Genomic DNA, 21,946 nt, shown 5'->3' on the forward strand with positions numbered 1-21,946 from the left:
GGGGTCAGCAGGTAAACACCACACAGCCCCACTGTGTGCGTTGCAGAAAGGCAAATAAAATTGCTCTTTGCAGTAGACGAGAACGTAACAGCTCTAGCGTTATGGGTACCTACAGCTGTCAAATATTTCGCATTATACAAGTGAGAGATAACACATAGTAATGAAACGATAATTGATCCTCTGACTGGTGGTTTTAATATGTATCCCATGGGGTGTTTTTGTGACTATGAAATACTTGTTTTCAAAGCCTTGGCACTCATTACACAGCATGCTGCCTCTGAGCTGCTCCTGTGATATTTTCCTTAAAGAAAAATTAATTAAGTTTGTGCAGAAGTCAGTACTTCTTAAGGGTGACCCAGATGTGGGAGTATGCATTTTTTGTCCAATTCTAGGTTCTCCAAAAATGTAATTCATAGTCATTTATGAGTCACATACATGTAAGTAAGTAAAAGAACATTAATTTTAAAAACATAATATACGCTAGATATAATATTTCTGGTGAATTGAACAACTAGTATTAAGGTGAGGATAAGGACAAGGAATAATTATATTTAACGAAAACCATATTTTAAAAAATGTAATAGTTCTAGAGGGTGCTGACACCTAGTGTCAAGCACTGTGTAATCACCTCAGCAGAACACAAAGACAACTAGAAGATTAAGTGGGTTATGGCAGATTGGTGAGTGTTGACCACCGGTCTAGTTTTGCTGCTGTTACTGCAGTGGTTTTCATTCATGCTTTCACAGTGTAAAATTGATCTCTATTGCTTGTACCTGCTATTGACAGAGACAGAGCTCAGTACTTCAGTTCAGTTCTAGCTACAGTTACAGACTGTAGCTCAGGCCAAAGAGGCAATTTTTACAATTATGAGAGGGTGTGTGGTTTAATCTTACAGATATAAGTCCCAGAACGTTTATTGAAAGCTTGCCTGCTATTATTCCTCAGGAGGAGGGTTGCTAAGAAAATGGAGGTTTCAGCAGAGTTAAAAAGTAGGTCCTAGAGGGATCTGATAAATTCTCTTTCTGGGTAAATGTGAGATGAAAAATCCTTATAATGCTACCTGCTGTAGAATGGGGTAGATGAAGTACATCAGTGTTCATTGTCATGTTTAATATAGGCTCCATAGGAAGATAATACAGAAAAAAAGGACACTTTTATTTACATAGTTTCAAACGATCATTTAGGTGCTTAAATTGTGCTCATTGCATACAGTGACATTAAAACGTTTCAAAATCCATGTCTGCGTTGATTTGTAAACATTTGTTACATAAAAAAGCAATTGTTATTTCACAAATTTAATTATGTACTTAAGTCCTGGCTGTGTTTGTTTTGATATTAGATACAAGAAAGAAGAAGCCAGGAGTTTCATCTCCCTTACCTCCTTTTCATTTTTGCATACAAAGCTTGTCTAAATCCTTTGGGAAGAAAGAATTAATTTAACCCAATTTTTGTGAGGTGCTTATGTAAATAAAATTGTTTTGCTTGACTTCAAAGCCTGAGAGGACTTTTTAAATCCCTCATTTTTGTATACCTTGTTTCAGATATATATTATAGTTATGTTTGTGCTAAGGAATGATTTAAGTGACGATAGAAACTTCTTTGATCTGCCTAGATTTTAAAAAACCCTCAGATTATTTGGGATGGAAATGCAACCTAAAGTAAAAAGAATAAAAAGGACTGCTACCATATCTTCATTCTGTGAATGATCACATTCACCTTTTCTCCTGTTCCAATTTTAGGAAGTCTTATTTAGCCTCTGTTGCTAGCTTCCCCAGAAAGATTTCAAAGTCTTTCTCCTGCAGCCTATATGTAGGAGATAATAGTCCTTTAAATATTTCCAAAAAATTGTAAACAAAGGTCTTTAAAACAAAGGTAAGTTCTAAAATGACAGTCTTTTGTCCTCCTCCTGTATTCACGTGAGGTCCAATAAAGAGGTACTCACTGAAGAGTGATTTGCAGCGAGTCTTGTATGGCTGAATCCATATCTGGAAGTGGAGGAGTAGAAACTGATGTAGGCTGAACGTCCTTGCAGCGATTTCTTTGGGAACTTAACTTTTCCAGTATTTGTATGAATGTAACTTACCCTAGATGGTTTAATCATTGCCAGAAGAGGTGGCAGTATATGCATTTGCTTATATCTGCATCACCCAATTAGTTGAGCTATCAGTAATCAGTAGCTTAACTTGATGTAACATTTGGACAAAACAGAATCTTTTAATATCCCTAGGGATGGACCAGGATTAAGAGGAACATATAGAGCAGTGGAAAATTACTTGCCCTGTACTTTTTCCCTTCACTACGTCAAGTCATCTTTGAAAGCCAGTAAATATATTTATGATGTTTTGTATGTTTTGGGGATTTGTACTTTCTATATGGTGCTTGCTTTTCATTTGAAGCAATTCATTTCCATAACTAGAGACTCTGTAATCAGTGTATTTGCTAAAAATATCAAGTGTTTAAAAATTATTTTCTTTGTTTCACAGAACACTTCACCTGCATTATAAAAGTGCTGTTCACTTTATTGTATACTCAAGCCTTGGCAGCACTGTCTGTTAAATGCAGTGCTGAAGATAGGATGGCATGGAAAGAGTCAGGAGCTCTCAAAAAGGTTGGTTGATTTACTAAAACATTTATGAAATTTTGCTTATGTATTTCTGGTAGGAAGGTAACACATACTTCTGGTTTGAATACAATAATTTGCTTCTGCTTCACAAAAACCCAGTATTTTGTTTCTGCGTGTGTGATTTCTGCAGGTTCTGGTATGTGATGAGACTTAAAAGCCTCAGAATGAACACCTCATTCCAGAACAGAGTTTCAGGCTTGAGGCTGTATCTCTCTAGGTTCAGTCTTGAGTTTGTTGCAATGGTATCAAGTACATGCAGCTTTCCTTCTTGTAAAATCGAAGCCTTCCTAGGTAAACCATGGGCTGATCTGATGCACTCCTTTACAGGAAAAGAAGGCAAGATTGTTGGTGGGGAAAAAAACTCTGTCTTTTTCTTACTTGTTCATGCTATTTGTGGCTAGCCATATAAATTTCTCACAATACGTGGTCTTGAGTGCTCATGTGATGAAGAAGCAGAGAAGGAAATTTGTAGACTAGGCAGGTACATATTTCACTATTGTTTCGTTGCCTTTTGATCGTATTTACACGTAAAGTGAAGGTGCATCTTGCTATTTCAGTTCAGCTGATTGAATGTCAGTTCCCACCAAAAGACACAGTTCCCTGCGCTGGCACTGGCATTTGTTTAATCGTTCAGTAAGTTCTGTGCTCCTTGGGTTGATTCCCCAGGTGGTCAGAAGAGTGCCAGTGCAGACCAAGGGAAAGGGTGGAAGTGCTGGGGCCTGGAGGAGGAATGGGAGCAGGAATATGTCCTTATACAGCAGCTGGGCCTTAGATTATGTTGTCTGTGAAATGAAATGCATAGAGAAGCATGACCTGCTTTTCACATGTAAGTTAGATTTGTCATACTGCTCAGCCACAGCTCCAAGGTAGTAAAAGCAAATTATCTGCTGATCAATCTGCCACTCTGCAGGATTTTTTTTTCTGGATGTGCATTAAACATTTGAGATCACTGGGCAGTACTACATTTTGTTAGCTCCCTTTCCACCCCCTTCTTGCAGTATATTGTCATTTTCTAAGAATTTCAAGAACAGTTTCTTGAGATTTGTTGCTGGTGAGGGTGGGTTTTTTTCCATTTTTCTGTTTAAGTGATTCAAGGTTTGTGGTAGAAAGCATATAAACAGATTACAGTGTTATATTCTTTCATAATCCATATGATAAACATGGACTGCCTTATTGTTAGTAGCAGAAGTTGGAGTTTATCTGAACATATATTTACAGTGCTTAATTTTCTGTCTACAGTGGGAGATATTATTGTATGAAAATAAACTTAGGGCATGTGGTAGGTGGGCTTGCTACCTATTAATACGAAGATGATTTCTTATAGCGGTCGCTTTGCACAAAGCACTTTGTACTTGAGGCTTGCAAATTATTATAATGGCTCCGATAATGGATTTATGAAGTAGCTGTCTCTCTTGATATTAAAGACAGTCCATATTAGTGGAATTCTCACTAGTGTGCTTGTCTTTGACGGATGATAAGGCCGAATGGGGAATAGTAGCACATTAAACAGTACGTTGCTGTCAACGGATGTGATTTAGTGTAATTCAGATAACAACAACAGATTAACTTCTGTCAGGTGGAGAACTTTTACTTTTCTCCTGTGAGAAGCCCGTTGAAGGCTGACACTTTTCCAAGTGGGAGAGCAAAAGAGTTAGGAGGTAGATATGACCACTGCTCCCTGCTGCATATGTGCTGTACTGACAGCATCTCTCACTCTCCCTTGAAAACTTCCCCCTGCTTCCTCTTGTCTGTCTCGTGTAGATCATCTGTGTACAAAGATCCGACTTCTGACAGCCGCGTGGCAGTGTGTGCTTAGGGTCATCTCTGCATGATCCTTGGGCCTTCGGGGATCTCCTGTACTTACTTCCTTCTTGGCTTCCATCCCACACCAGTGATAATTCACCCCACATGCACAGGCTTTGCAGAAGTCCCACATGGAAGTTTCCCCTTCCCCAGATGTCCTTCCAGTTCCCTGCTCCTCCTCCTGCAAAACCTTGCTGCTTGGATCCTACGTGTGTGCAGGAAACCTCTGAGCATGGAGGACAAGCCAGCAGTAATTGCACAGCACCCTGTTCCTCTCTCCCAGCCCTTTGGCAGCCCTTCTTTTCTTGAGCCTAGCCGTACTGCTCAGATGAATTCTTTCTCTTTGCATGTCACGGGGGAAGCTGGTTTTTAGTTTAGTGTAATCCAAGTTCTTTCTGTAAATTTTCGTGAGGCCTAAATTATTTTAAATGTATGGTTCGGGGTGGCTTTTTCCTATGTGCTGATAATACTGATGTTTTGATCCCCGGATGACTACACAGATCACAGCTTACTTAACTTTCATTTGTTGATAATGCCAGGTGAATCTATTTCAGTTTGGTATTCCAGACATTAAACACAAGCTGAAGTCTTTCCTCTCTATTCATGCCAAATGATCAAACGACATGAAGAGTTTCATTTCTCAGCAGAGCTGAGAGGTGGATATTCTACTTTTGATTCCCAGCTTCACTCTCATTATCTTTGCGAAGTGCCTTATGGTGTCATAAGCAGCACACTGTAAATACCTGTGGAGTAAACTACTAGGAATAATGTAGACAAAAGGTTTGTCCTAACTGCCTGTTTAAATATGTATTGCCCTCTGGTTCTCAGACTATGAGCATAAAGAGCAAGTCTGCCTTCCTGATGCTGAAAGGTGAAGACCTCATCTAAAGCTAACAATTAAAGCACTAAAGAAACCAAACTGGTGAATTATATAAATTGTTACTTACTGAAGTCTTTGTATGTTTAATCTCACCTAGTTGCTTTGGAAATTTTTTTTTTTAAAGAATCCCAGTAACATTCCACTCCCTCATTGTTTGTTATGTTGATGATTGGATGTGATTTTGAGTTCTCTTAGTATATGTTTTTCCTGGGTAGAATTTATTATGACTTAGAAGAAAAATATTTATGGGAATGCTGCTTTCTATTTCTGATGGCATTCTAGAATCGTTGCCTTTAAACAGACACTATGGCACAAAGCTAAGTGGATATTTATTCTTTCCAGTAAATATTTTTCCCACCTGTAGTAGATATTGTTCATTTGAAACACAGCTTTCCATTTTCTGATACTCATTTCAACTTAAAATACATAGCAGGTGTTTTGTAGCTCATGCTGTTTGTTACATTTTAGAATTTTTTTAATTAGTTGTATTAGAGTTCAAATTCTGTCAAAACACAATGTATCCATAAAGTGATTCTTCCTAATTTTAAAGTAAGCATTTTTATACTCAGAGGAGAAACATGGGAAATGCAACACTGTAGAAGTGTTTTCATACAACACTCAGTTTAGAACATATGTGCTTAAATAGCAACTCACATTTCACTCTGTGAGCTAAACACATTCCCTTTCTGTAGAGTTCTATTTACTTTTTTGTTTTTTTTTAACAATGTGTATCTTTGTAGGTCAGAATTCATGCGTTGATCAAAGCTAAATGTACTTCACTGCTGTTACTTTTACAGAAACTTTTTCTCCTTTTTATGACCAGTGCATTTTGGATTTCTTTCCTTCTTATTTGCAGAATACATCCAGTGGAGAAAAATCTTGGGAAGTATTGCTGGGTCATGTGATTAGTGAGCTCTCTAAGGGGAAGATATATAAAGAAGGAGAGACTGAAGAATTAACAGTGGTATTGGCAAATCTCTTGAGAATTTATCCAGCATGTCCCCTTTCTGTCTCTTATTTAAGTTTTTCAGCCTTGTTGTTATAATGATGTTTCTCTGATCTTGGTAAAGACTGCAGTACAACTCTATTTTCTAGATCAAAGCACATCCCTTTGGGACAGTTTGCCTCTGCAAATCTTTTTTACTAATATCATATATGGCCAGTGCTGTGTTGAGAAAGTTATTGACAAATACCTTTAAAATTGTGAGTTTTAATCACATGTATGAAGGACCTTTCAGCAGCTTGGAAAACTGAATATTTAAGCAGAAATAACATTTGTCAAGGGGGAAAGAAAACCCAGAGTTCTTTCAGATTATTAGTGAAATGCTGGCCTATGTTTGATGCAGTGGTTTATATCATATGCTTAAAAAACATTTGGTTCATCTTGGAGTTTCTTACATAGCAGACAGCTTATCTGGGGCAGAATCTAGTAATTGCTTCCTTCCCCCATAGGTAAATCCTGATTCTATAGAGTGCTATCTGCAGCAGTTCTGCCTGCCTTTCCTCAGGATCACAAGCCTTCTTCAACACCATCTTTTTGGAGGGGATTTACCTAGTTGCCAGGTACAGATTGAGAGGGTCACACTCAAATGTTTCCATTTAAATGTTAGAGATCAAAAATTAGACTTCAAAGGTGTCTTTTTCATGGTGTGTATTTTCTATCCTAAGAGGTTTCTTTTTTTTATTGTAGTTTATGGCACTGCTCTGCAGCATTGTTTGTCTTCTATAAATTTGTTTTCAAGGCAGTTTCCTTGAAAAATGGTACTATATTCTTAAAATTCAGCAAATACATGCTTATTTTATCAGGTCATAGATGCCTGTCTCACAAAATACCAACATACTTTTAAAACTTGTCCGGCATTTGCAGAGATGGCTTAATTTCCACAGAGACTGGAATTCAGTCCTGATTTTGCTTAATGCCAGTTAGTACTTGGACTTTATTCTCACAGACATTGCCTCAGCGGCCAGTTATGTTTAAGTTCCGTGACTGATTTAAGTGGAGTTTGCTGCAGGTCAGCTCCCTCATTCCCTTGCCTCAAAATCATCCCATCTCTAAAACAGCTACAAGCCAGTTTGGGGTGCTAAACAGGAAGAAAATTATTGGGGAGTTTGGGGGTTTCTTTTTTTGTTCATGTTTTTTTGGATTTGTGAGTTTGGGGAGGTTTTCTCCTGACCAGTTTAGAAGTAATCTGGGAAAAATGGAAGCTTTTTCTTGGTCTCTGAACATGACCATTAGTATCATAGTTATTAGAACATCTTTACTTTTTTTTATTGCAACAAATACATTTTTAATAAACTGTTTAAAAATTCAGAATGTAGGTACTAATCAAAACCTCTCTGGTTTCATACCTAAAAGGAAGATGAAGAATTCACAGTTCTTGCAAGCTGCCTGGGTCTATTACCATCTTTTCAGTCAGCTCATCAGTTCACCAGTGCCTCTTGTCTCGATTGGCCAGTGCCAGCGTTTGACATGGTATCACAGTGGTGCTCAGAATTGGCTTCATTTGCAGATAGACATCCGGATCAAGTAAAGGTATGTAGCAAAATCAGTTCTTCCAAAGTAGTGCTGATGTGGAAGCAGCTATGTATTGCTTGTTTTTCTATGCATATGCAGGATTGTTTTGGATAAGGATCTCAGATCCTGGCTTGTAAATGAGAGAGAAATTGTCATCAGAAATGTTAGTAGATGTGGGTTGGATTGGTTAAAATGGGAATAAGAAAGCCTGTCTAGTTTTTGTATGATTCCTGGAGACAAAAAATAGAAACGCTATCATTAGGTGATAGATGTGTACCCATATCTTTTACCCCTGAAGCCTATCAAGGGCATGTAACGGACACTTTGTCTTTTAAGAAAATACTTATTGGAAGTTTTTCTTGCCTGTTAGACATTATTGATATTGTTGAGTATCTTCAGTTGTAACACCAACAAAGATCAAAAGGATAAAAGCTGCTTAATAGTTGACTGATAAAAGATGGTACATCTTCTCTGAAGGTTAAAGAAACAATACCAAGACTTGAAAAAGTGCAATTGGAATATCAATTGTGAAATGGAAATGTTCCAACATTATTGCATTGTTTTTATGAAGAAGCTGCATTTCAAGAATTCAAGTCCCCCTGTCCTAAGTTTGTGGTGTCAAACAGGCAAGCCAGATGCATTCTTCACTCTGCAACATGATCCGCACCTGCCTTTGCATGTTTGCAGGCATGAATTAGGCTATTGTGAGTGAAAATTTGAGTGCTCAGAATAATCTCAAAATCCAGTTGCTGCCAATCTGATAGGCATTTGAGAGAGATTACAGTGAAACTGCTAGCATTCTTTCCATGATTGAAAAGGAACTGGGTATAGAAAAAGCAATTTTCCTTTTTTATTTTTCTCTTTGTTTTCCTGTTTTTTTTCACATTAGGTTTTGAGGTTATACTCCTCAAAAAATTTTGACTTGCATGAGAGATCCCGTATGACCCCTATGCCCATCAATTATAAACGCAGTAGGAATGAGTAGGTTGAAGGAAAACGCATTAATATCTTAAACAATAAAAAAAAAAACCAAAACCACCACAATGAAAAAAAGAAAATTGGACAGTGTTTTTAAGAGCAAAAGAAAAGAGTTTGGTCTGAAAACAGTATTTAGGTAGTGCCTAACTTACCAAAATTTGTGAGTACTGGTAAGTTCCTAATGGCCTCAAAATTTGTGTGCACAGCACAGTTTGGGAAATCAGGCAGATGTCTTCAAATATCATTTACAGAGCCTAACTTCAGTTCTGATTTTGAAAGTTTTAGTCTAAATTTTAGCTAGGAGACAGCTTTTGTAGTTAGGGCCGGGGTTTGGCAGCAGTGTGTTGATGTTTCCAGAATAACTTAGGGTAGTGAGTGGGAGTCTTCCCTTTAGATCAGTCTTAATCCTCTTGTTTCAGCTATGAAGACTTTTGTGCTTAAAAGTGTCACGTTTAGAAAACGTCCTTGGAAAAGGCTAGCGCCCATTTTGCACCCATTACAAAAGATGAAATGTGCCGCAGCTGGGGAGGGTGTTCAGCCAGAGGCAAGTGAATATTGCAAGGTGACTTCTGACTTCTAAATTTGTGAAATGCAGTAGTAGTGAGAGATTTTCAAACTGCATGCTTCCTTTCTTCGGTATTCTCTTCTCTTGGAAAATATAAATGCATAAATGAATGTGCAGAACTGATGCATTGTTCTTATCTTATTTGTAGGCTTTGCTTATCCAGGAGCCTAAGTGGGACTTGCCACGCCTCCTTCAGTTGCCTGAGAATTATAATACCATTTTTCAGTATTATCACAGAAAGACTTGTACTGTTTGTACCAAGGTTCCTAAAGATCCTGCTGTTTGTCTAGTTTGTGGTACTTTTGTATGCTTGAAAGGACTATGCTGCAAACAACAGAGTTACTGTGAATGTGTACTGGTAAGAGAGAGTTAATTCAAATTCTGTAATTGATTCTCACGCTCATGGATAGTTTGTAATTCCATTGCTCAGTTTTGATTGTTTTCTTTCCAAAACATACTTATATAATCACAGAATCATAGAATAGTTTGGGTTGGAAGGGAACTTTAAAGGTCATCTAGTCCAGCCCCCACTAATAGTGTTTCGTGCTTATTTCTGATAGGTGGACCTAGACGGGATTCTAGAGAGCCATTTTATTCACCTTTTTAAGCCCAGAGCCTATTTCACCTGTTTGAAAAATACTTACAAAGCCATTGTGTGTAATGTTGACACATGGCTTTGATTAATAAATAATTAAAATTTGTCTTCATTCTGATTGTATATTGTTTTAATTTTCCACTGTTTTGTTTCCTTGCTTTCTGCGTACATAAGAAGAGCAGTGTATGTGGGTTTTTTGTTTTCCTTTTATAGAGTACTTTCTGATATACCTGCCCATCTACTAGTAATCTGCAGGCTATAGCTAGATAAGCGTCACTCTAAGGCCTTCAACTTGAATTCAGCAGCTCAGTTTTCTAGTCAGCATATATATAAGTTCTTTCACAAACCTGAGTTGGACAGTGTCTGCTGCTGTTTTCCTCTCTGTGATAAAGGTTTGCTTTGCCAGCTGTCCTGTTTCCTACCATAGAACAGTTAGCAGAAGGCTGGAACTACATGGGCTTTACAAAACTATGAGGGGAATTTGTTGGGGGGATATTTACAAATGGGGCATAAAATGAAGCCCAAAGACATTTCAGAGTGATCTTGGGCCTTTCTGAAATTGTTTGAACTCACTTTTCTCTATCATACTGCTAATATGGGAGGAGGAGGACTGGGCAAAATTTAAAATAGAATTGACATTTGTATTTAAGGTGTCAGGGTTCATGAAAATACAAAGTTATTTTTAAAAAGAATTAAAAATCTATGTAATTAATTACATTTTATTATAGTTGATGGTATTATAGCCTCTAATTGTAATGAAACTATATATGAAGAGCATGTTGTTAAATTGCTAAAACAAATTGATTAACACATCTTGCCATTCATAGAGATGAATGACACATTGAAGCAAGCAAGAAAAAACTTAAAAAAAAAAATTTTACTGGATTTGTAGAGCCATAGACTAGATCTGTGAGCATGGATAGAAAAAGCAAATGTTTAGCAATAGGGACTATTTTAAAAGAGGTAATATTAAGTTTTTCTGAATACTTTTTCTCATTCTTGCCATCCGTGAAAAATATTTGGTCATGCTATACAGTTTGCTGTACCACAGCGAGTTCAAAATATTGTGGAGAATATTTTTGTTAGGTAATTCTGTTCCTACATGATAACGAATATCCCCACTTTTTGAGTAGGGAACCATTTTTGAATGCAAGTGTTGTTATGGCAGCACAAGACATAGAGTTCTAGTTTGCTTGCAGAATTTTGGGGCAGGCTATCCCTTGTCGAAGTGTTTCTTACTGAATAATGTGTGTACCTTATTTCAAGCAAAACTAATTACTATTTTTTAAATCCTTTTTGTCACAAAGTTGACAGACATTAACAGAAACTTTGCACTCTTCCCTTTCTACACCCGTATTATTACAGCATTCTCAAAACTGTGGAGCCGGGACAGGAATATTTCTTTTGATTAATGCATCCGTAATCATCATCATACGAGGCCATCGTTTCTGCCTGTGGGGTTCTGTTTATCTAGATGCACACGGTGAAGAAGACAGAGATCTTAGGTAACGTTTTCATTACAAGCGTGTTTCATTGTTGCTTTTCTGTGTGCATCAACTTTTATGTTATGCAGTACATGCAATAACAGATACTAATAGATCTTTATCTTCCTTGAGTGGAAAATCCCTGTTTACTGCAAGTTGCACTGACTTTTCTTCTTCTTTTTTTGGCCCAAAGGTAGTGTAATCACGATCACTGAGTTATACACACCAGGCACCCAAAAGAGAGACTCCTGTATTGCCATTCCCAATGACGGTCAATTCTGAGTGTTGCGCTGGGAAACACTTCTCTCCCAACGTTGTTGTTTGGCCCTTAATCAAATGATGCAGTTGGATTCCCGTGCAGGGAAGGAGTGTAGCTTCGAAGCTACACATGCCTGAGAGAACAAAAAATGGTTTCTGGATTCTGCTATCCAAGAGGGAGAAAGGGAAGTCCCAGTAGTTCTCTTATTAGAAGCAAAACCAAAAGCCCCTCACCAATAAAAATGCACACTTCCCTGGGAAAAGAAGTTTTATGAGTATCATATGTTGATTATATAGTGAAGCAGTTTTCCATTTACTTGGCATATTAACCATTTGTTTTTCTTTTTTTTTCTTCTATTCCCCCCCCCCCCCCACAGGCGTGGTAAACCTCTCTACATATGCAAGGAAAGATACAAAGTGCTTGAGCAGCAGTGGGTGTCTCACACTTTTGATCATATCAATAAAAGATGGGGGCCACATTATAATGGCTTGTAAATCACGATCATCATCTACACACCACATCATTGCTGTTACCACGAATGAATGCATCTTGACTGACAATAGCTTTAATTGTATGGGAGTTTAGCTCTTTGGCTTGGGGTAGAGTGGGGTACAGGCATAAAAGGGAAATAGAACTCTGTCAACATGTGACATTTTCACAGAATTGGCCGCTGTTGCTACTAAATAATGATACAATAATTTTCAATTAAATTCTCAAAATGGTGTGAGCAATCTGATTGCACTCAGTAGTCCATTTTTCTTTTGTTTATTTTTAAAGTCCATTATTGGTAAGAAGCACAAATTTTACTTACAGTTGTTTAGGCACCCCAGGGATAGCTGTCAGGCTTTTATTTTCTCTGCGTGGAATGGAGTTTTTAGCAATTTTTGCTCAAATGGTGTATATGTCTAGTACATCTACTAAATATGTTGGATAAAATTTCTTTGCCTTTTTTGTGTTGGTTTGGGGTTTTTGCTTGATATGCATTTGTAATTAAACAGGATTTGTAAAATGATTGTGAGACTATGGTAACAATTGGTCTGAAAGTTGAGCTTTAAAGAGTGTTTCACTAATTGTGAGAAGTCTATTGAAATATTTCAGGCATTACTGAAAACTTACGCATTCTCAGGAATTTCGTATTTTTTTCTCCATAAATAAGTGAAATAGCTGTAAATTAGGTGTCTTATTGCTCTTATTGTAATCCAGAAAACAATATTATTTCTTCTTTTTTTTTTTCTTTTCCAGAAAGGAGATTTTTTTTTCTGTATCAGTTGAATAAACTGTTAGTGATAACACATACAGAAATTGCTGTTTAGAGTAATCACTGTCCTTTCTGCTTGGTTTCCTAAAAATCAAAAAAAAAAAAAAAATCACCAGAGATAGCCCGGGTGAACCACCAGTGCATGTGTGGCCTCATCGGATGAATGCCAAAACAGTTTATGCTTAGAGGGCTAAAAAAACTCGTGACAACAAGCATGACTGGGCTAAACCCCCACCGTGTAAGTAGGTGGGAAAGATTATAGTTAAAATACTGGTATGTAATATATTGCTACTCACGTTTTTCACAGGTGTTGGACATTTGCTGGCTATTTCATACAGTACTACCAAGCAGCTCCTGATAGTACTGTATGTTCCTGGACTTTCATAGCTTGCGTGTAAAATAAAATTTATATGTGTAAAATAAAACCATCTTATGATAAAACCACATATACAATGAAAACAGTTCCCCAGTGGAAGTCATTATCTAGTGAAAAGTGTACAGGGGAAATAAAATGACTGTATAGCAATCGAGGGGAATGGCCAGAAGGAAAAAGTAAGTAAATATGATGAGTTTTTTCTGGATACCTGCAATTCAAAAACCCCCACAATAAAGGATGCTGTATTTTATACATACTTATAAATATATATATATTTCAAAAGTATTACAATACTTCCTGTAAGATTAAAATTACTGTTTCACCAACTAAATGGCTATGTCTTTTCCAAAATATTACTTTTTTGATACTGTATTATAAGTTCTGCCTGTAATATTTTTGCATTGCTCATTATGAATATCAGGCCATTTTGTAAGTGTGGTTAAAGAGCAAAAAGATTCTTTACATCTCCAGCATAACATTATTACAGGGCTCATGAACTTGAGTAATCTGTAGTTTGAAGCTCCAATGCTATATTTACAAGAGATAATGTATTCAGAATTTGATTACTGTGTTTTATTTAAAATGGAATGTTCTCTGGTTGTGCATATGGATGTGAAGTAAAACTATTAGCCTTAACTTTAACATTTGGGTATTTTGTAGTGTTCAAAACTGGTGAATTAGTCACCAGTCAATTTAAAAACAACAAAAAAAAAATCACTTGGTTGAAAAATTGTACTTGAATATCCTTGCATGCTGCTAAACAAGAACTTTGATTTCCCCCGTAACTTTTTTAATCCTACTTTACTAAGCTAACCTTAAAAAATAACAGGTCCAAACTAGAGTGGTGTGTGTGTGTATTACTCAAATGTTCTGGTGTGGTATCCTGTATGAATGATCATTTAAGTACAGTACATTACTGTAGAATCTAAATCAACCTTTATAACACATCAGAAGAGTATAAAACTAGGAATACAGTAATCGACATTGTAAGATATGTTAATAAAAGTCTACTGTCAATCTGTGCGTTCGTAAAATTTTTTCTCTATGCCAGTCATCCACACGTAGCCATTACTGAATTCCACCCGATAGCCAGGCAGTTACTTCAATGTCAAAAGCTTACGCATGCGAAGTACTTTGCATAGAGAGGACATCTGGTATGGTTTTTTCTTTTTGCTACTTGCACACAGTCATGTATTTTGGATTATTTTATTTTACTCATAACTATACCGCTTGAAGTTGTGCTTGATTTTATGCCAGCTACTACAGCGTTGCTGCTGCAAACTGCTAAAATTAAAATGCCAAGCTGAGAAAATTGTACTTCTGGGAAAACTGTGCTTGATCTTCTCTTCTGTCAATTCTCTTCCTTCAATTTGATGAATGTATCTATTTATGTATTAAATTTTTCCTTTTCTTTTGACCTTTGAGAAATTTGGTGAAACGGTCTTGTTTTGACCTCGACCTTTGAAGAATAGTGGCTATTTTTTTTAGTGGTGGCCTGAAATTTTCAGTGAATATTTTAATCACTTCTGCAATAGAAATCTTGGATAACTCTTGGTATTTCACAAGCAAATGAGATTTTCCTTTAAAAAGAGGGTCTTTTGCTACAGTACCCAAAAAATGTTATTCTTTACGTCAGAAACCCATGAGATCAGTTTGTGCTGCGTGTGCAGCTGCCAGAGGAGACAGTGAGTTTTGTGCCAATCCTGATGCGATTTAGATCTAATTTTCATCTCACCCAGATTCTGCAGTCCTGCTTTTCACTTTCTTTTCTCAGAGGTGGGGGTAAGGATGAATGGAGTCTGTCTGAGCATTATGCTACGTAGGAATGAAATGCTGTTTGCAAAGTTAGAAAACCACAGGAATGAACTGAAGCTGACCCCGTGCGTGGAGGTTCACAGCTCTCGGTTATCACTGCGGGGTATGAGGGAGCGCGTGTGATCTGCGGAAGCTGGCTCTGTGTGACAGTTTGCGTTGTGTGGATTGCTTACTGCAGCTGGTGAGGTCCGTGCTGCTGCTCAGAAGGCCATGCTACATGAATGCCTCCTTTTGGTGGGGCACAGTGCCCTGAGCCCCTACTCTCGTGTTTTCTTAGACGGGCAGTTGTTTGCCTGCAAGTGCTCGTGCACTGTGAAGAGCCCCAGCCCCTGCCTCGTCACTCAGCTTGCCTCTTCTGCCCCTATAATGTCCTGTTGCTGCAGCTGTAATCTTGCTAAGCTGTACTAGCTATTAATTGCTGGAAATGGATGTCCTTAAGGAGGAAAGCATATTCTCAGTGAAGTCAAACACTTTGTGAAGTCTTAGCTGTATAAATGGCCAACGTGTTCTAATAAATTTTAAAAACCCTTTTAATTGATAGGTTTTTCATTTTTTTATTCACTGTGTCATTTGTACTTTCTTACCACTAACACTATTCAGCAGATTTAATGCCACATGCTTCAAATGTTGTGTTTCTTTGAAATTCTACTGAGAAAGCAAAATGGAATCTTGATAAATAAAATATAGTTTTAAAAAGCTAATCTTACTACCCTAAAATATTATTTTTGCAAAGTATGGGTTTGCATGGTACCAGGATAATGTGAAAAAAGCCCACTTTTGAAAAGTGTTTTAAATTGAGCTCTGAGTCCCAGTTAAAATGCCTCAAAATGAGCTTCATGAAAGTACCATTATTTGAAAAGCCATTTCTTGTAATTCTGTCACTTGATGTAGAGCAGGCTGGTCTCTTAATTTGTGAAAACAGGAGCTGGTTCCATGGAAACCCCTCACATCATTGAACCATTTACTACCCAATAAACAACTTACTGTTCCTTTTGTCTTTATCCCCTTTATGTACCTCATGGATGTTAAACCTTTCCATTTCCACTGAGTATGGAAACAAATGTTTTAAGGACTGGAGCTAAAGCTTTTTTTTTTTTCTTCCATTATATTCTGTCATGGAGCAGGAATTTTCTGGGAGAAACGTGTTTTCCTGTAAAATAGAACTCCCTCAGTCAATTTCTTATGTTGCCCATAATGTCTGTGTTATTTTAGCTACCAGGATCGCTTACACCTCCTGTTGCCCAATACATTTCCCATCATAGGAGTGCTTTCAACTCATGACTACTAAACTTTTTAATGATTTTGACTGAAAACAGTTATAGGGGTCTTATTCCTCATGGTTGGATTTTTAATTTTTTTATTGTTTCAACAACAACAAAAAATACCTTTCAGAGATTAAAACTGGGAAAACACCCAAGTGTATTTCTTCCTTCATTTTAACAATTTTTCTAAGTGTTGGGCATTATCTACTGCCTCTGAGCTTTGGCCTTAAATGTGGTGACCAAATGTGTATGGGTCCCATATTAAAGTAGAATGGAACTGTGTGCTGAGGCACTTAACAAATCAGAACAACATGTTCTTGGGGATTAATGTAAGTACTGCCAAATACCTAAAGCAGATAATGAGCCTTTGTTTTTCAGGTGTCAAGGAATATCCTTTGCACCTGGCTCTTGAAGCCACTAATACAGATTGCTTTGAGAAGCCTTTTCCTTCTGTTTCTTTAAAAAGCTGGGGCTCTCTCCACCTAATGCAGCCACTTTTTTAATGTCTTTGTTGTCTCCATCTTGTATATGCACCTACCCTTTTTGTGCAGTATTCTGCAACAAAAGAACCCTAAAACAGCTGGAGAGCCTGCTGCCACTGTAACAATACTTTGCAAATGAGATTGCATTCTCTCAGAGCACTTTATGCAGGGATAGCTGGGGCTACAGCTTGAGCTTGAAAACTAGTTCATAGAGGCTGTGGCTGCTTTCTTGCTCTGTAGCGCTAGTCATTTTAGATTTCTTATACATCAGCTTTGAAAACTTAAAATTCACTTTGTGTTTTTTTAGGGTAACTCCACAGGCCCTAAAAGATACTGCCCATGTTCTAGGACAGCTTCCCATTGCTCTTGAAAGAGTTTAGTATAGAGCTGCTGTTTTAATCTCGGAGAGCTCTGTAACAAGGTACCTGGAACCGCTGGTATAAAGTTATGCATCCTATAAGCTATAGACTTGCAGGTTTTGTTAAACTAAGGTTTTCAGGGCAGCTGAATGGACTGTTAAGTATTGTTTCATGTCGGTTCTCTTTCTCTCTGCTTTAGCCTGTTGCTTTTGTCTCACACCTAGCTTGTAAGCTCATTTAAGACAGGGAACACCTCCGGTTTGATTCAGGAGGTAAATCAGAGAAGTGCTGCTCTATAATGGTAGATCAGGTGGGGTGACAGCAATCCAGGTAGTAGGATCATCAAAAAAATATAAATGTGCACCCGGGACTTAAGTGAGATATGGTCCCTTCATGCTTCACTTTCATGCTTTCTGCAGGTTTTTATGATTTGCTGCCTCCAACCTCAAATGTCACTCCTTTCCACACAGATACTTTAGCAGTAATCAAAATCACCAGGAAATCAAAATTGGTTTGTTTCCCATAGTCAGCTGTTACTCTGGACATAATTATACCTCTTCAATATCTCTACATCATCTTTTTTCTTTTTTTCCCCTGCCAGAAGCTGCTATCTCAAGAAACAAATATATTCTGAGAGTCAAAGATGCTTATTGCCTTTCATGAGTCTAGTGCTGTATTTGTACAATTGGTACTTTCCAGCAGGTGACTGAAGTCATTCAAATAACCTTCAGATAGCTGGCTATTCAGAAACAGCTCATACTTCTGCTTTATCCCTGCTTGGATTGGGTTTTTTTTAGTCACAAAACTGATAATAGCAAGATTTTGTAAGGAAAATTTTCCTTATGCAAGGAAAAGAATATTTAAAATAAAATTAGTGTTGCTAAATAGCACCTATCTTACTTCACAGACTGGAATTCTTTGTGTTTAAATTGTGGGCAGAATTAGGGAATATTACTCAGATTATTACGTATAATTTTATAATTCTTATCTGTCTAAAGAAACAAGTAAGAAATCCAAAACAATCTCAAGCTAAGGTACTACAGTAACGGTGCTTTTCTGTGTAAGTGTATTTCCAAGGATGCTGCAATACATTTTTTCACTGAAGGCTGCACAGCTGTGTTGCATCTGGTCCTCAGAAACACATGTCAAAAGACATGTTACATTGGTGAATACCAACAAGGTGGTTCCCCTAGCAACAATAAATAGAACGCTCAGCCTATTCAAGTGATTTACCTTTGTAAGTGTGTGGCAGCCAAGATGGATTTTGAACACTAAGGGAGCTCATTAGCTGTAAGAAAAAAAGCAGCAAGTAAATAAAGAACTGTAGATTTCTCTTACTCAGCACTGCTATTTATTAGAGGCATATACAGCATAATTATTGGGAATTTGCATAGGATATTCTTCACGTGAAGTACCATCTTATTTTACTTTTTCATTCTGCAGCTTTTAATTTTTTGTACTATGGGGGAAAAAATATGCTGTATGTGGGAAGAGGGAAGAAGGAACTTTGAGAAAAGGAAACGATTATTTGGATCAGTTCACCTTCCAAACTTCTTAATAATGTCCTGCATGCTTACTCAGACCTAGCATTTGAGTGACATAGGCCACTCAGTGCTTCAGATGTTCATCCACTAAAGGTAAATTCAGAGACTAAAACATAATAATCCTGCCAAGTCTGCCCAGCAATAATTCCTGTTGTAGCCATGAGAGGTTGCAATGGCACTCCCAGTCATTCTACTGCTGCCTCTGTGAAGACAGCTGTACAAAGCAAGGCTAAGGATTGCTCTGGGGAGCATCACACTCCAGCTCTGCAGAATAAAGGGTAAGTTTATGGTATTTGGGTAACCTGACTCACGCTGTAGAAGAGCTACGCATTAGGTACCGTAACAGTGGTACACATAGCTTGCTAGAAGCTCTGTGGATCCTTCTCTTGTAAATTCATATCTAGAATATAGAGCATGTAGGCTCTTCTATGTGTATCGTTTGTTGTTGGCTTTTAAGTCCTCTGAGTCACCTTTCTTCTGGAGTTTAGAGCTGGGAATGAATCCAATATAATTCTAACTCACTGTAGTTCAGCAATGCTATTTACATTGCAGTGCTATCTCTGCATCAGGCATTCCATCTCCCCCCTTCTGTTTCCAGGCGTCTGCCTGAGGTCTGCAGTTTGTGCTTATGATTTGTAAGGGCTGGACTATGGTTATGTACCTTGCACTTTAGTCTTGGCTAGAACTGTTACATTGTTGTACTGCTTCTCCTGCTCTTTCCCGATGCAAGTGTAATTAGCCTTTAATGCTGTGCTGCCTGAAGAGTTTTGCTGCACTTCTATAGTCCTTATTTGACTACTCTGCAGCTGCTGACTTCTAGTTTAAATCATCTTTGAATATATGCATAAAGCTCCAATATTATTCTCAATTACTTCCATTGATTTCAGAGGCAGTGGAATCCACTCTTACGTTAACATTGACAGTTTTTTGTTTCCTTCATAGCTGAATAATTTTTTTAATGGAGGTTTGCTCTCCTTTTCAGTCCCCTTTGCTGTTTTTTGCTTCGAATCCGTGCTGTAAAACTGCTCAGTTGCTTTGCCCTTGCTGTCCTCTGTATTCAGGTAATGTAGTTTTGTATTTGGGATTTTTCTTCTACCAGTGCAAATGAGAACAAAACTACATGTCTCAGCTCGAGCAACCATCCTTCTATGCAAGTATGCACAGAGGTGTCAAAGCTAGGTGCTGTCATTTCAGACGTCTGTCTAAATGAAAGCCTAACTGCAATAAGACCTTGGCTACTAGACTCCCTGGTCACAGCTTACTGTATCTTTACCTGCACATACCCTGCTTTTCCTCTCAGGTGGTGAATGGGATGGGGAGCACTCAGGATGAAATTATGATTCAGAGATGAGAACTCTGAACTGAAGCATTTTGCTTCAGTTGCTCCAGGACAGAGCAGAGACTCTGGTCTTCAGCTCAGCAGGCTGAGAACTGGCAGCTTTGTTTCCTTCAGGGGCCCTGACCTACTCTCCTGCAGCCTGAGCCCAGATTTGGGACTGGAAATGGGCTCTGGGACTCTCATGGGGAGCTATTAGTAATGACAGTACACCAGGGTCTCTGCGTACCTTATCCTTCCCTTTACCTTATTCTTTTTACAGCAACCCTACTCTTATGCAAAGATGCAGATGAGGAAAGTAGCAAGTAGGACTGGGGATGTTTCTATGTGAACAAAATACGACATGATTTGGAAGAGGAGGCAAGCACTGATGGAGGGAAGTCTTACTGTGAGTTCTCCTTAATAACTAAGCAGAAGGCTGATGAACTGCTGAGGTAAGAAAGGGACATGTGAAGAACTGGTTGAACCAAAGAGTTTTTAATGTTTCTCCAAGATGGTGGCAACCCTTGAACAAGGTGCATTTGCATTTATTTAAAAGCCAAGAAAGGAAAACTGAAGTAGCACCTATGTGACCTGGTAGGACGAGATTATATGACACAATACGCAGTAACTCAGATATGTACAGATCAGAGTGCTGTATCCGTATTTGCATAGGCGGAATTTAAAACCACCTCAAGATTCTCAAAGTAGTAGTACATGTTTCAGCAGTGTCCTTAAAGTCTTCAGCAACTGTTTTTTTCCCCTTCTAGCAAACCTGTTTGGTATTACTACATTAACTTCTGATTCACCAGTGTTTATGATGTGTGTAGGTTAATGCAATCATGCATTCTGTTTGTACTCACAAGTCCATCTCTGGGCAAAGAAAAATGCACACAGAGATGAACCGGTATTTAAAATGCATTAAGTCCTCCTGACTTTTAAAGTGATTTACTGTAGAGAATAATGTTTGTGTATATCCATTTAAATAAGGTTTTAAGATTATAAATCAGGATAAGACAGTGCATCTCAACTTTTTAATTACAGAAAGAGTAGGTTCCATTATGAGATGTTTTATGATTAATTTATAATTTGTTGATTACATGTTTCACTACTACTGTATGTCAATTTAAACACCAACATGTTCACAAAAAAACCCCCAAACCTACTTAACATTCAGCAATTGAATGCTTCCATAAGAATACACTTTAGAAAGTCTCATCAGTTAAATACTGTAGACTATTTACTGCCTAAGAAGTGCTCCATTCCCATTCGATTCTTGAGGCCATAGCATTTTATAACATCTCATTTAATAATAGCTTTTCACCTTTTGGCATCTAGCCATGGCCATACAAATGACAAATTATATAATTTCCAAATACAGACTAAAGAAAGGCTAGGAATGGCTTGATTTCCCACTGAGCTTGCATTAGTGGAGCCACTGTCAATCATCACTGCACGTGTAATCAGAAATATTACAACTAAGAGTTGTTCTTTTCCACCTGAGATTTGCAAGCGACAACAAAAAAATAACGGCTGCAGTTAAATATGGCTTGTTTAGGTCTGACTTCAAGATAAGCAATGTTCATGTATATCGTAGTTTAGGACTGACAACTCTTCCTATTACTGCAAACAGTAACATTAACAGCCTGACTGCTAACAAAGGCAAACCTCTGAAGTTCAGGTGCAAGTAAAGGATGTCACTAAAAATAAACCTATTCCTTTAACCTGTATAACATTACAAAAATGGAAGGGTTGTGTGATCCGAAATTTACTCCTGCTGAAATGGGCAAATTAGAATTAAGATAAGGGGGGGTTGGGGTTCTCTCTCTCTTT

At 37.7% G+C, this 21,946-nt stretch overlaps 2 protein-coding genes across 8 annotated transcripts in view; both read left to right on the forward strand.

Annotated features, from left to right (window-relative positions):
• The window catches only part of UBR3 (ubiquitin protein ligase E3 component n-recognin 3), a 115,779-nt gene extending 103,343 nt beyond the window's left edge, over positions 1–12,436 (forward strand). For 5 of the 7 annotated variants that reach the window (XM_075093389.1, XM_075093391.1, XM_075093393.1 and 2 more), the window contains 7 exons: positions 2,484–2,608; positions 6,163–6,270; positions 6,759–6,869; positions 7,663–7,839; positions 9,513–9,722; positions 11,325–11,464; positions 12,079–12,436. In XM_075093389.1, coding sequence (XP_074949490.1) covers positions 2,484–2,608; positions 6,163–6,270; positions 6,759–6,869; positions 7,663–7,839; positions 9,513–9,722; positions 11,325–11,464; positions 12,079–12,196 — 989 coding nt within the window. In that variant the 3' untranslated portion in view covers positions 12,197–12,436. The remainder of the gene's footprint in view (positions 1–2,483; positions 2,609–6,162; positions 6,271–6,758; positions 6,870–7,662; positions 7,840–9,512; positions 9,723–11,324; positions 11,465–12,078) is intronic. The other 2 variants (XM_075093390.1, XM_075093392.1) reach the window with 1 other exon arrangement.
• A 6,521-nt stretch (positions 12,437–18,957) lies between these two features.
• Positions 18,958–21,946, forward strand: part of MYO3B (myosin IIIB) — a 227,026-nt gene continuing 224,037 nt past the window's right edge. Inside the window, exon 1 of the mRNA XM_075092498.1 lies at positions 18,958–19,076. Coding sequence (XP_074948599.1) covers positions 18,958–19,076 — 119 coding nt within the window. The remainder of the gene's footprint in view (positions 19,077–21,946) is intronic.

The sequence above is a fragment of the Phalacrocorax aristotelis genome, chromosome 5, assembly GCF_949628215.1.
Source record: "Phalacrocorax aristotelis chromosome 5, bGulAri2.1, whole genome shotgun sequence".
NCBI classification, from domain to species: Eukaryota; Metazoa; Chordata; class Aves; order Suliformes; family Phalacrocoracidae; genus Phalacrocorax; species Phalacrocorax aristotelis.